The sequence below is a fragment of the Xiphophorus maculatus genome, chromosome 13, assembly GCF_002775205.1.
Source record: "Xiphophorus maculatus strain JP 163 A chromosome 13, X_maculatus-5.0-male, whole genome shotgun sequence".
In the NCBI taxonomy this organism is placed as follows: Eukaryota; Metazoa; Chordata; class Actinopteri; order Cyprinodontiformes; family Poeciliidae; genus Xiphophorus; species Xiphophorus maculatus.
In genome coordinates this window covers 13,547,280-13,561,885 of record NC_036455.1, presented here as the reverse complement: position 1 = coordinate 13,561,885, position 14,606 = coordinate 13,547,280, and the positions used below count along the sequence as shown (strand labels likewise).

The window sequence follows — 14,606 nt, the reverse complement described above, 5'->3', positions numbered from 1 at the left end:
GTTTTAGGATTTAAATTTGCTTTTTTAAAATTCATTCCAGCTTGAAGACTCTGCAGCAGAATCCTTCAGCTCTGCTGAATCCTCCGGAGATGAATACGTCTGCAATGAACAACCAGACAGCGATGACAGTTTCTCAGAGTCTGAACTGCCTGGCGGGGCGTCATCCACCGTAGAGGGGGACGGGTCTCGCTCCAGCTCTGACGACTGGGACTCCGACACGCCGACCAAAGCTACTTCCTTAACGAGGAAGAACTACTGTTACGTTTGTGGAAGACCTCAGTCAAAAATCTCCCGTCACCTCTTAACCCACAGAGCGGAAGAGCCTGAGATCGCTGAGGCTTTTAAGATGCATCACAACAACAAGGAGCGAAAGAAACTGCTTCAAAAGCTGCGGAACAGAGGAAACTACAACCACAACCAGGAAGTGCTGAGAACTCGAAAAGGAAAACTTAAAGTGAGGCGAAGAACAAACACGTCCTCTATCAAAAACACTGCTACCTGCATCTACTGTAAGCTCTTGTTTATGCGAAAGACTTTATGGAGGCATCTTCAGAAATGTCCGATGAGGATCCCCTCCCCTCTAGAAGGCAAGTCAGGGATTTTAGCATTAGTTGCATCTGGGCTAACAGAACCTGAAAACAGGTCGTCAGGTGTGAGGAAGATTTTAAAAAAACTGAAAGAAGATGAAACTACCTCCTTAGTTTTGAAGGATCCTTACCTTTTGCGGCTGGCTCGCTGTTTGTACTACATGACGGATGGCAAGAGCAAAGACTATGAACTCAATCGGAAACTGAGACAAATGGGGAAACTGCTCGCAACCTTGAAAGAAAAGTCTATAATGAGCATTGAGGAGGCTTTAAAACCCCAGAACTTCAATGTCGTAATGGAAGCAGTGAGGAAAGTCTCAACCATGAGGAAAAACATCAACGCCAAGCCACTTTCAAAAGTAATCGGATACTCACTTAAGAAAGTGGCTGATATAAAATATGCTGTAGCTGTGAGCAACAAAGCGGATAACGAGACGATAGAGGAGGCGAAGGAGTTCCTGAAGCTGTGTGAGAAGGAATGGGCTTCAAACGTACCAATTCGACAGTCTGTACAGGGAGCACCGACTTTACCCTTCATCCAGGACGTTCAGCTGCTGTTTAAGTACATCCAGAATTCGGTGAGCTCTGCAGTCTCAATTCTGACCAAGTTTCAAAGCCCACCAGTCTACATTGCCCTGCTCAAAGGGATCTTCGCATATGTGGGTATATTAAGCAGAAATTTTACTGACATGTTGTATGTGACCCTGGAGTCGTTCCTGCAGTGGAGTGAATCTCAGCCTCAGGAAAATGCTGACACCAAGCAGCCGCTGCTTGACAAAGTTCTCTCCAAACGGCTCGTTAAGATCAACATTGTTAACGAAAAGAACCAAAACGTAGTTCTCAGTCTGACCCCAGAGCTGCTCTCTGCAATCACCATGCTGGTTGAGAAGAGAAAACAATGCGGTGTGCCTGATGGTAACCCCTATCTCTTTGGATGGCCGGATAATTTGTCCATGAACATCTGGAAGTGGCAACGGGTCATCTCCATGTTTGTGGGTTTGTGCGGCGCCAAAGGTGAGAAGAACCTAAAGTGTCCGTTCTTCCGTATTCACACGGCAAGAATTTTCCGTATTCTCATCCTGAATAATGAGGAGCTCGGCCAGTTAGCCACACTGCTGGGGTGCGATGTTAAATCCGAGAGCGAGTTCTACCAGAACCAGGAGGCGGTTGGAGACATTGCAAAAATCTTGGTGCTGCTGTCGGCTATGGAGACCGAATGTCTGACCATGTATCAAGGAAAATCTCTGGAGGAAATTGAAATTCCAGGTATGTGTCCTCCCACCTACCAATGGAAGTAGAATGATAGTAAAGATTATGCTCTTTGCTTACTCAAGAGGAAGTTTTTGCTTGATTACAGCAGACGTCCAGGTTACTCAACTGTTGCTTAAATGACTTTCTTATTCCAACGATAATGTCAAATAAAATTTACTCTAGCTTTACAACCAGATGAACCAATACTTGATTATAAAATATAAATCAATTATCATTGCTAAAATACAACACAAAAATGAGCTTGAAGAGATTCAAGAGGCTTAAAGTGTAACTAAGACCCTGTGAAAGCATAGCCCCGCCCCCAAATTGAGGCGGAGCCTAGAGACGCAAAGAGGCGGGGCCAAGTGTGGGGACGAGGGCAGCACTGAGATGGTTTAAGGCCAAAATTGCAGCAGAATTAAACAAATTTACACAAAAATGTCCAAATTTCAATAGTAACATACAGATAGCAGCCTTGTACAGTTTACTGCAAAAAAAAAAGTTGATTTGGCATTTATTTACTCTTAAAATTTCAGAAAATGCTTGAAATATTTGGATGTAGGGATTAAACGTGATGTGATTTTACTGGTCGTTCTGAACTTAGGCTTTGGGTTTTGTTGCACTCAATGAATAACAAGTTTTCAATCTTTAAATTTGGTTCATTTACAAATAAGAGGCACAAATCCCTATGTGGAAAAAGTCAAACTAAATCCACCTCAGATTTAAGGTGGTGGTATTGTGTTAGTTTGCAGCTGCTGTGGTATACAGCTGCAGAACGGAGCTGCAATGCTAAATAGTAAATATAATCTTAATCCTGTCCAATGAAACATACAGTTTATATTTATGTTTTAATTTGAGAGAACCTGCTAAAAATATATATCCTGCTCTTTAGTGAATCAGTATGTTTATTTTTTTATTTTTATTTCAGCACTAGTTTATAAAGAGGCACAACATTGCATAAATTCTGAACTGGACCTAAAGATGCTCTGTTAAGTTTATGGGGTTATAAAATAATTTACATAACGTAAATAAAACCTTTATTCCACTTTCTTGTGCAGAAGCCCAGCGCTGATTGCTGCTGGTTCTGGTTGAACTCAGACTGACAGATTCAGGATATTAAAATTGATGATAATAAATTTTTACTGCCTAAACTGTAGACAATACATGAAGGATTCCAAATGCAACAACTTTATTCATCTTTTTGATGGAAAACAACTAAATCTGGTGTTGTGAGCAGCAAGTAATAAAAATGTGAGATTTTTTTTGTATTTAGTGTGAGAGGATTTTGGTAAAACATTGATGTTTTTCTCCAAGATGAGCTGCCGGCGGTGATGGAGAACAGCAGGAGAGCCACTGAAGCTTCTCGTCAGGCGAACGGTGGGTAACACAACATTCAACTGCAGGTTTTTCTTCCTCTTATTGTTGCAGGCACATTAAACATCCTCCTGTATGTTGTTAAGCAGTTGTATAGCCGGCACTTTTTTAGAAGGAAAGTTAACCTGCAGGTGAACGCAGAAGGATTTACCTTTTGGCTTTACGATAATAATCCCAGATATCCTTAACAGCAGCTTCCTTTTAATCCATGTTTGTTGGTCTTTACTAAACTCCAGCCTTGTTTTGCAGCTTTTTGCTTTCATGCAGAAAGCACTCCTTTGGAGACGTCTCACAGTCCATATCCCTGGAAAAGTGCAGAACTTCAACCACAAAAGCAAATGAAGCTCAGATTTACTCCAAACACTCCAAACTGCAGAATTGATGCATCCACCTTTTCTTATAGCTGAACTTTCTTTCTTCCAGGTGGTTCTCCCTCATCGACAAAGAAGAAAGGCAAAGGTTCTTCCAAGAGGAGTCGAGTCAAAAAGAAGCAGGAAGATGAGGAGGATCGGACTGAAGTGACTCATGAGAAAAATGAAGCGGAGAAAGAACCAGAGCAGAGCAACGAGACTCAGACCAATAATCAAACCACTGCAGCTCCTGACAAACAGAACGAGAGTCAGATTTATTTTAGTGACGACGACGAAGACATGAATGTAGATTTTAATATTGACATCGACATAAACGATGATGACGATAAAACTGAAGAAAATGAGACGAGTGAGACTCGGAGGGACAACTTGTCTGAAGACACGATGGGACAAAACAACAAAGACGATGATGACGATGTCAGAAAAGAGGGGAATGAAGCTGATGATGACTCTGGAGCAAACGCTGGAGTTCAGGATAAAACAGAAGAAGTCGAGACGATGGGACAGAACGAAGAGGCAAACGGTGAAGATGATGATGATGGTGATGAACAGGACGGCTGGATGGGAGCAGAAAGTGGAGGATCTTCTCCTGTACGCACAGGTAGGATCTGCTGGAGTCTTCCTGTCATGTTTCAGTTCCAACGTTTAATTTCATTTTCATTTTGCATCATTTACAGAAGAGAAACGCAGCAACTTTGAGGCAGCAATGAGAAGCATGAAAGTAATCAAGATTTTGATCCGCAAACTGAACATGGTGAGTTTATTTTATGCTTTTTATCAAAGTGCAACATTTCAACTTGAGATTTCCTTGCAGCCATCTTTGTTTTGTTTTACGTAGGAGAACTTGCAGATTCCTGTCCGGGTTTCACGGTTTCCTCTGAGTGAGAATCAGTCGGTCAAAGATCAGCCGTCACCGGTCGCTGCAGACGAGCGTCGATCCACGTCCACAGAGGAAACCAACAGACAGACAGACACAAAGGTGAGACTACTCCGTGTCAGACTGAATAATGTCAGTGCAGAGGATTGGAGAGCAGAGTGAGGAGCGTTAGGAAAGTTACACAGTAAAAAATTAACGTTTATTTAGCCGGAAATAAAAATGTTCACCATGTTGGTCATACATTTATAAATGTCAAAGCAACAAACTAAATGTTTAGTTTACAAACTAAACATTTAGCTCTGAACAAAGTGTTTAATTAAGAACTAAATATTTATTTGCAAAGTATTTTACAAACTAAACATTTAATTTGAAATTAAGCATTAAATGTGTGAAATAGTGAAACTTGATTTATTTAGAAGAAAACCTGCTAAATAAATGTTACTGTAGTAAGTCTAAAGTGAGCAGGAAGACATGAATGAAATGTTTTTCTCTCTTGTTTGGTTTCCAGGCTGTGAAGATGAACTGCTCCCACTGCCACAGGATCATGACGAAGGGACAAACGGCGTACCAGAAGAAAGGCTTCACTGACGTCTTCTGCTCCAAGCGCTGCCTGTTTGAGATGTTTCCTCCCAGCAAAGCAGCTCGGAGGAGCTGCTACTACTGCTTCAGGTTAGTCTGAAGAACCTGCAGCTGCAGCTCTGCACATCTGAACTGATTCTTTCCTTCCACAACATTTAAACTACTTAGTCTGGAATAAACTGAAGTAAATAATCTGCAGGAAAAAGTCTTTCACAAAGAGCTGCTTGGTTGAGTTTTTCTGTCGGATTCAGGTCTGAAAACATGGAAGAAGGTTGATTTAGTTTCTACAGTTCATCCTGCTGAAAGAACTGATTTTTAGTATTCTGCATTTTTTTAATATAAAGTCATAGATTCTCCACTTCTTAACTTTTTGTTTTTCCATGTTTTCTCCCTTGGTTTCACAGCAGAACCACCTGGGAGTTTGTGGTTAAAAAGCTCAAAGATCCATTCAAAGTCCAGGAGAGTTTAGAAAATGTTAAAACGTTTGTGATGGTAGGACAGTTTGTGATGATGTAGATGTAGGTTCAGGCCAGTTTTCTTGTTGCCATTTCTTGATTTATAAAGATCAAGCCACATCTTCCGTACATGGATGACACGTTCTCTTGTCTTTTCTACTTATATCAAAAAAGAAAATCAAGAAAATTTTACTGGAAAATCTGATCAACTTTAAAAAGTATAGATCAGGGTCACCTCTGTTTGATTTGATTTATTTCTAAAGAAATGTTTTTCCAAACAGGATGTTTTTATTTTTATTTAACTTATAATAAAACTAAAATTTAAGTTTGGGTTTTTTCTGTATTTGCTGCCTTCTGGGCTTCTTTAGCAGGATTGGCTGGTACATTTCTAATAACATTTAATAAAACACAAGATAGCTAAACTTTAATCTTTCTTATCTTCAGTAAATATCGAACCGTTTTCTGATTATTTTGACCCAGAAATGATTTCTGTTGAGTGTTTAATGTTTCTGCTCTTCTGAGATGTTTTCTGTAAGCTTCGTGTTTTTTAATAATTGCTTCTCCTTTCAGGGAGAACCTGCAGCCGCTGGAGCTCATCATGGCCGCCGTGGACCTTAAAGGAACCATGAGAGACTTCTGCAGCACCGCCTGCTTGTGCTCCTTCAGATCCAGCTCTCCTTCTCTCCAGAGAAAGTTCACCACCACATCCACCCAGACGCTGTCATCGCTCTGCAGCGCCTGCAGGAAAACCTGCGTGGTAGGATGAGCGATTCTGATTGGCTGTTTGATAGGGCCGCATATTAGAGCCGATGTAGGTAGAAAAAATAAGGAGGAGTACATTTCTGCCAAAGAATCTCAGAAATGTTCTAGGAAAAACAAGGAAATTTCTATGTTTTAAAAGTTGAAAATTTACTAGAAAAAGCTCAGAAATTTTGAGGTTAATCTCAGAAATTGTCAAGAAAAATCGAGTTTTTAAAGTTGAATTTCTTTTACTTTTTAAGCTGAGAAATTTTTAAATTTTTTAAGTAGACAAAATGTAGAAATTTGTCAGTTTCATAAGTTGCAAATTTACTAGAAAAAACTCAGAGCTTTTCTACAAATCTTGGAAATGTCAAAAGTCAAAAATGTTTTTTTAATCAAATTTTCAATTTTTCAAACTCAGAAATTTCCTTGTTTTTTTCTCAAATAATTCTGAGATGAATCTCAAAATCTGAGTTTTTTTTCTACCAAATTTTTAACTTTTAAAACTGAGAAATGTCCTTGTTTTTTAAGGAAATTTCTGAGAGTAATCTAAAAATGTTTTTTTTCTGCCTCCAGCGGCACAAATACGCCGCTGTAGATCTGAGTGTTTTCTGTTCAGTGAAAGCATCTTTTCTGTGGTTCTAGAGCGAGCTGGAGTTGAAGCTGGATGAGTGCCTGCACCGGTTCTGCAGTGTCATCTGCTTGGACGCGTTCTGCAGGGAGAACCTGGGCATCTGTGAGAACTGCAGCCAGTCCTGCAGGAAGAAGCCGCTGCAGCTGAGGCTGGAGGACGGATCAAAGACCATCTGTGGTCCGGACTGTCTGGAGGAGTTTAAAAAGGTGAAGAGGGTTCATCAGGCATTAGATTTAATTTAGAAGGGTGGTATGGCTTGAAAATAAAATCTCCAATATTTTTCACACCAGATCCGATTTACGATTTTAATCCATTTTTTATTGCTTTCTTTTCTCAAAAAATAAATTACAAGTATTATGTTAGCTGTATGATGGATTCTTAGGATCAGACCATGATAATTTTTCCTTATTTACAAGAATATATTTATAATATTAGCCAAAAAATGCATTTGTACCAGAAGAACGTTTTACTATGAAGAGAAAAAAGCTTCTGGACTTTTCAGGATTTGACCTGACAGGCTCAGTTTCTCAGTCGCTTGCATGATAGTTTTAAAATAATAATTTGATGCTGATTAAGTATTTCTATCAAGTATTATCTGTAAGACTTAAACCAAAGTATAACGTCACAAGATGTTAACATTCATCCCTTTAAATTTTGCTATTTTTCTTGCTTGAATTCTCATAAAATTACTTTATTCTTATATTATGACTTTATACTCATAATTAAAAGAAAACAAATCTTAGGTTGGCTGTAATACTTTGTGGTAGAATTGACTTGATTTCAAAGTCCAGATAATTAGAAGCTATAAAACACACTTGTCAAACAAAATGGCCGCCCTGGGTCCCAAGGAGTTTATTGGTGGAAAAAAATCCAGATTTTCTAAAAATCAAAAATTGGCTTTAGTTGCTGTAAGTTCCTGTATGAGCATCGTTCCGTCCTGCGCGCTGTGGTTCTGCAGAACTTGATGGCGGCCCAGGAGTGTCCCGTGTGTCGAGCTGCTCAGCTCCCGTCAGACATGGTCAACCACAAAAACAAGGAGAACGCCGTGGATCTCTTCTGCTCTCGCTACTGCGTGATGTCCTTCAAGGCGCTGCCTGCTGCGGACCAGAACATCAGAACCGTGAGTAGATTCCTGTACAGTTAAAATACGTGTCAAACCTGAGGCTCTGGGGCCAAATCCAGCCCGTCACAGCTTCTTATGCGGCCCTAAAGACTCCAGAGAATAATTATGAAATGGTGACTTGAATATTATTTTATCAGTCAGATTGAAGCATTTGTAATCTGTTTACTACCAAATAACATAATCAGTTTTTTCACACAAAATCAACAGATCCCAGTAATTATTACCACTAATGCATAATTGCCAAATTTTATGCAAAGCGATTCTAACTCCCACCAGCAGGTGGCAGTATTTTTTACTTCTAATGCACTTCTGCCTCAGCCCTACTTGATGTTAAGTTTGATTGATGTGGCGAGTAACAAAAAGTCACATATACTGTCGTACATAAATGCAAATATTTCAAAATTTGCTCCACAAAATCACAAAAAAAGTTGTTCAATATTATTTAGTTTAAAGAAGTACTTATTGAATGCAGAGATAGCTATTTATTAATATTTTAAAGGGTTTTATTAATTCATTCTGACACAGCCGGCCCTTTAAGAACATTCATGAATGAATTAATATGAGTTGCAGCAATATTTAATTCCCTTTGGGATCAATAATGTAATTGAATTTGAATTTGAATGGTCTTGATGTTGCCAAAAATGAATTTGAAACCTGTGCATTAGAGGTTCAGGCGACTTTAATGTGAAAGTGTTTAATGTGAAAGTGTTTAATGTGAAGGTCTTTAATGTGAATGTCTTTAATGTGAAGGTCTTTAATGTGAAGGTCTTTAATGTGAATGTCTTTAATGTGAAGGTCTTTAATGTGAATGTCTTTAATGTGAATGTCTTTAATGTGAAGGTCTTTAATGTGAATGTCTTTAATGTGAAGGTCTTTAATGTGAAGGTCTTTAATGTGAAGGTCTTTAATGTGAATGTCTTTAATGTGAAGGTCTTTAATGTGAATGTCTTTAATGTGAATGTCTTTAATGTGAAGGTCTTTAATGTGAATGTCTTTAATGTGAAAGTCTTTAATGTGAATGTGAAGCAGCGTTCTGCGGACGACACGGCCAGACTCATCATCGCCAGCGACGCCGCCGCCTGCTGCGGCTGCAGGAAGGAGCTGAAACGTGCGTCTGCAGTTTACCACCTGAAAAAAGCAAAGCAGCTGTTCTGCTCGGAGGCGTGCGTCACTGAAATGCTTCCCCACGTCCAGTTCGACACCAGGAAGTGTTACAGCTGCCTCCAGTAAGTCCAGGATGCTTCAGTTATTCTCAGATTTATGCTAAAGTATTTAAGATTAAATATGACATCAGACCAATTAAAACTAATTTAATACAGAAACAAAGAACAATATATTTAATATCTGCTTAAATGTTGTTATCAAAAAGTACACGCCTAATCTGAATGCATCTACTAGTTTACAAGAAAATACTAATATTGTCTGGACATTTGAATTTTTTTTATTTTTTATGATACATCCAGGAATTTACTCAATATAAAATGAATAATTAAAACTTCTGAGTTTCTTTTAGTTCCCAGAGAAACAAAGACAACAGTAAGACAATGTCACATCATAAGTATCATAAATATGAATGTATTTTTACTGATACTAGTGATTATTGTAAATAAACATTTCCCTGATAAATCATCTTCCTGTTTGCCCTCAGGTTGATTTCTCCATGTTTGCCCTCAGGTTGATTTCTCCATGTTTGCCCTCAGGTTGATTTCTCCATGTTTGCCCTCAGGTTGATTCCTTCCTGTTTGCCCTCAGGTTGATTTCTCCATGTTTGCCCTCAGGTTGATCACGCAGCCTCAGAAAGTGATCCTGGCTCCGGTGGATGATTCAGGAACGATGAAGGAGCTCTGCAGCGACACGTGTCTCACTTCTGTCAAATCCAAGATGCTTCTCTCCAACTGCAAGCTGTGTGGCAAACATTGTCCTGTAAGGAAACGCTGCTGGCAGCAAACAAAGCTAAACCACCTACTGGGGAGGCAAACAATGGATTGTCAGTTAATGGTTTACTAGATTAAATTTAGTTCTGATCAATTAATTAATTAAAGATGGCAGCCATGCCAGAACGGGAAAGAGAAACAGTCCAAACAGAGTGGGATGCAAAACGCACTTTATGCAGTTCTCCAAAAGTTTAAAATTTGGAAGAAAAGAACTCAGAAATGTTTATATCTATCTCAGAAATCTACTTGAAAAGTAAAAAATGATTTGACTTTATGATCTCATAAATGTTCATGTTGTTTTTTTTTATTTCTTAAATTTATTTTAAAATGTTTGAGTTTTTTCTTGCAAATTTTCAACTTTTGGATCTCGGAAATTTCCAAGTTTTTTCTTGAAAATTTCTGATAATTGTCTCAAGTTTTTTTGGCGGATATTTACTCCTTTTTTCCTTTAATGGCCCGAATATGTCATTGCAAGGCTGTGATGACAGAAAGAAGAGATTATAAAAAAGAAAAACTAAACAAAAACATTGTGCCAAGAAGTGAGGTTGATTTTGATGGCTGTTGTGAGTAAAACCACTTCATGGAGAAAAGTTTTAATTTTCCTTTAAGAGGAACTACAGACTGCACTCCTGCATGAACATCTCTCTGTTTCACATATTTTATTCTTTTATTTTTTATTTCTCTATTGAGCAATCTAAGAGGTTAGATTTTATACATTTATCTAAGTTTAATAATGTCTGAAAAACACATTTTTATGCTTATTTAATACAACTGATTAAACATAAAGTTAAAATTTGATTGTGTTTTTTAAAATTCAGCATAATATGAAACATTAATTCCTTTATGTTATGGAAAGATGGTTGACCCTCATGATATGAGAAAATGCCGCTTTTCAGTTAATCACAAGTTGATTGATAAGATGTATCAACTTTAGATTAACTCATTTACTGATCATTTCATCCTTGTCACCTGTTAATAAGACAGAGAGCATCATAAACCAGAGAGATCTGTGTGAAGAAGAGGATTTTATCTTCTTCAGATGGGGCTCATCTGTTGCCATGACAGCGTTGTTCTGATCTTCTGTTTCTCCGTCAGTGTAAGCTCTCCATGACGGTGGACGGTGAGGTCCACAGACTCTGCAGCGAGTCCTGCGTCTCCGACTTCCGCATCCAGAACCAGTCCTCCTGGTCGTCCTGCGCAGCCTGCGGCGCGCTGCGCTGCAGCCTGCGGCTCGCCCTGCAGACGGACGGCGGCGTGAAAACCGTCTGCGGAGACGAATGTCTGCTCAGGCTCAAAGAGGTGCAGAAACAAAACGTCCCCCCGTTAGAACCTGAACAGTAACGAAATAAACGCCTCGTCTGTTTTCCTGAACTGGTTCTGCAGAAAGTGAAAACCCTGCAGCTTTGCTCGACGTGCAGAACGCCGCATCAGATGTCGGACATGGTGGAAAGTCAAAACGGCGAGGGGCAGCTGGATCTGTTCTGCAGCCACAGGTGCATGACGGTTCACAAAGCTCAGACCTTCACTGTTCCAGGTACAATCCCTCCAAACCTTTAACTCTGCAAGTTAAAACCAGGAAGATCTAATTTATAATATATAAACAAGCTATAAATATAACCTGTTCACTTCAAAAACACAAAATATCATCAGTTATGTTTGTCCTAGTTCCTAGTCACTTTAATTAAGACAAAACTGACTTGGAAATAACTTTTCAGCAAGTTACAGGAGCTGGTTTTAGGTCAATAATTCTTGAATATCAATAAAACTGGCAGAATGTTTCACTTATAACCTCGGAAAAATAATCTGCCAGTGAAGCTGAAGGAATTATTTACTTAAAAAAACTCCTATTTCCTGCTGAAAATGTACTTCAAAGCTAGGTTTGTCTTATTTAAAGAGAACTAAGTTATTTGCAATAATTTGTGTTTTTGCAGTGCTTCGGTTTTCTGTAAAAATTGCCTTTGGTCTGTGGCTCTCTGCCCAAGGCGCCACTGCGTCAGGGGCGGCTACAAGACCAACACTTTCATTTGAACCCCAAATTAGTTTTCTGCTGCAATTTATTTTTCTTTAAATAAGGAACAATTTCTAAAGACATGTAATGGGGGTTGGAGTGAAGTAAGTTTATACATCTGTGATGGTTTATCAGGGTGTTTGAATGTGAATATATTTAAACTAAACATGTGCAAACTATGCAAACTATGTCTTATTCTTATATTCCTGATCTTTGCATCTTAATTTCCAAAGAAAATTATGTTAAATTCCGATTAACTTTACTTTTTTTCTCTGTTTTAGCAGAAAACAAGTCCGAGGAGACTGACGTTAAAGACGTTAAAGACGTTAAAGACATGAAGCCGTCTCTGGCCAGTTTACCCCAGGTGAGTTTTTGTGTGCAGTTACAAACTCCAAAGCCTCTCTTCTGATGTGAAATAAAACTAAACGTCGGTAACAGAGCTGATATTTTAACTGTTTGCACTAGATCAAAGAGGAGCCGGAGGACCTGGAGGTTTTTCTGAGCCGCTCCGTCTCAGTTTCTCCACAGAGCATCAAGGAGGAGCCGGGCGCGCCCAAGGTCGGATGCTCTCACCCAAATGTTGCTTTTCATGATACAAAAACTAAATCTGCTTCTCATTTAAAGCAAATTCACACAAATATGTTTATGTTTTTATTCATCAGCCAATTTATTCATTTTATTAATATTGATTCTGTTTGATTACTTAATTTGATCATTTTTTGTTGTTTCTCTACTGGTTTCATTCTTTTCCTTCTGTTTTTTTAGACGTATATGAATAGAAACTCGGCTCTGTTAAAACATCTCTGATTCAGACAGGTTACTGAGCTGGTTCTGGTTCTGGTTCTGCAGGAGGAGCTGAAGATCGGGTCTGTTTTCTCCCTGACGGAGGACTCCAAGCCGCCCCGGCCCGCTCTGGCCCACATGGAGCTCCAGGCGTCCTGCTCCACCTGCCGGAAGGTGCTGCTGGACGGAGAGACCGTCTACCAGAGGAAAGCCCATCCGGATCTCTTCTGCTCCACTTCCTGTCTGCTCCGGTTCCACCAGCTAAAGTCCGTGAAGAAGACGTGTCACTTCTGTCTGCGGTGATTCTGCTTCCTGACTCGGTTCAACTGGGGACCAAAACTTCAGCGTTTGATCCATTTTCATCTGTTCTCTTTCACACTGCACTTTGTCAAAACAAACTCTGAAAAACATGTTCCCCTCCTGGCCTGTGGGGGCGCTGCGCCAAGAACCACTGAAGGAAACAACAGAAACCTCTGAAGAAGACATTTGTCTGCATTATCTTTCTTCGCTAAATGTAAACAAAAATGGAGTGGTGTCAGATTTCTCTTTTGTCTTTGGTAAAAAAAAAACCCAGCTATTTCTTCCGCTAGCGCTAGGCTAAGGTGTTTGCTTTGGTTGTATTTACCCAGAATGCCCTGTGTTTTAGACTGCTTCCTGCTTTTTGAGCAGTCGCCGGTCCCCTAGGTGTTAACATACGAATTCAAACTGCACCAGAATTCCCTTCAACTGGACTGAGTCCGAGGTTTGTATTCGATCTAAGCTGTTTGGTTCACTTTAATCGAACTCCAATCGGTTTGTCTAGATGTTTTGGTTTGTTTGGGGCGGTGTGAATGCGAAATTGGACCACGAAAGAGGTTTGTAGGTGCTCCTACAAACCTCGGTCTGGGCTTGGTTGAAGTGATCTCTGATTTGGTTCAAATGTGTATGTGAACACCAAGTGAACCAGAGACCGCTCCAAAAACAGGAAGCGTACTACAGAGCAGAGCATTCTGGGTAAATACAATCAAAACAAACGTGCTAGCCTAGCGCTAGCGCAAAGGTCATATGGTCTTTTGCCAAAGACTAAACAGAAATCCAACAACCGCTAAAATCCACTCCATTTCAGTTTCCATTTAGTGAAGAAGGAAGTTGTGCTCAGTGTCGTATTCAGAGGTTTTGTGTTGTTTCCTTCACTGGTTCTTGGTGCAGCGCCCCCACAGGCCAGGAGGGGAACAGGTTGCTCAAAGAGTTTGGTTGGTTTGTGAAGGAGAACCGCAGCAGTGAAACTAAATCTACCAGGTTATCTGTTGTAGATGAACACCAGGTAGCGGTGCAGCTTCTGCAGATTTAGCATGAATCCTTTTGGTTTCCAGGGTGATTGTGAAGCTCCCGTCGGTCCTGCAGGCTGCCGTGGATGACGCGGGAACGAAGAAGGACTTCTGCAGCCAGTCCTGCCTGTCGTCCTTCAGCTACAAGAGGATCATGTCCACCAAGCTCCCCATCCTTCCAGCTGGGTCGCAGTCCCAGTGCAGCGTTTGCAGCAGATTCTGCATCGTAAGCCTCCCAGCTGCTGTGTGACATCCGCGCCCCGCTCCGGATCTGGCTCTGATCCGCTCCTGGTTTTCCTTCCTGCAGAGCAAACATGAGGTCATCCATCAGGACGTGGTGCAGAAGGTCTGCAGCGATCCCTGCTACCACCGCTTCTGCAACATCAACAACCTGACTGTGTGCGAGAACTGCGGCTCCCGCTGCAGCGCGCCGCTCAGCCTCAAGATGGAGGACGGCAACAAGCCGCTGTGCGGCGCCGAGTGCCTGGAGCTACTCAAGCAGGTCGGTTCCTACCGACTGACCAACCGACCAGCCTATCTATCTGTCTATTCTACAATGTTGAGTTGGGAGTAAAACTGAAT

General features: G+C 40.4%; 1 protein-coding gene across 3 annotated transcripts in view; it reads left to right on the top strand.

Annotated features, from left to right (window-relative positions):
* Positions 1-14,606, top strand: part of LOC102220079 — a 34,999-nt gene that overhangs the window by 9,250 nt on the left and 11,143 nt on the right. The window contains exons 12-29 of one of the 3 annotated variants that reach the window (XM_023345403.1): positions 41-1,853; positions 3,153-3,215; positions 3,636-4,184; positions 4,261-4,337; positions 4,422-4,562; positions 4,969-5,129; positions 6,065-6,251; positions 6,881-7,075; positions 7,828-7,989; positions 9,022-9,218; positions 9,771-9,915; positions 11,022-11,225; positions 11,310-11,460; positions 12,216-12,298; positions 12,400-12,492; positions 12,784-13,016; positions 14,070-14,250; positions 14,332-14,526. In XM_023345403.1, coding sequence (XP_023201171.1) covers positions 41-1,853; positions 3,153-3,215; positions 3,636-4,184; positions 4,261-4,337; positions 4,422-4,562; positions 4,969-5,129; positions 6,065-6,251; positions 6,881-7,075; positions 7,828-7,989; positions 9,022-9,218; positions 9,771-9,915; positions 11,022-11,225; positions 11,310-11,460; positions 12,216-12,298; positions 12,400-12,492; positions 12,784-13,016; positions 14,070-14,250; positions 14,332-14,526 — 4,830 coding nt within the window. Of the gene's footprint in view, positions 1-40; positions 1,854-3,152; positions 3,216-3,635; positions 4,185-4,260; positions 4,338-4,421; positions 4,563-4,968; positions 5,130-6,064; positions 6,252-6,880; positions 7,076-7,827; positions 7,990-9,018; positions 9,219-9,770; positions 9,916-11,021; positions 11,226-11,309; positions 11,461-12,215; positions 12,299-12,399; positions 12,493-12,783; positions 13,017-14,069; positions 14,251-14,331; positions 14,527-14,606 lie in introns of all 3 variants that reach the window. The other 2 variants (XM_023345402.1, XM_005802871.2) reach the window with 2 other exon arrangements.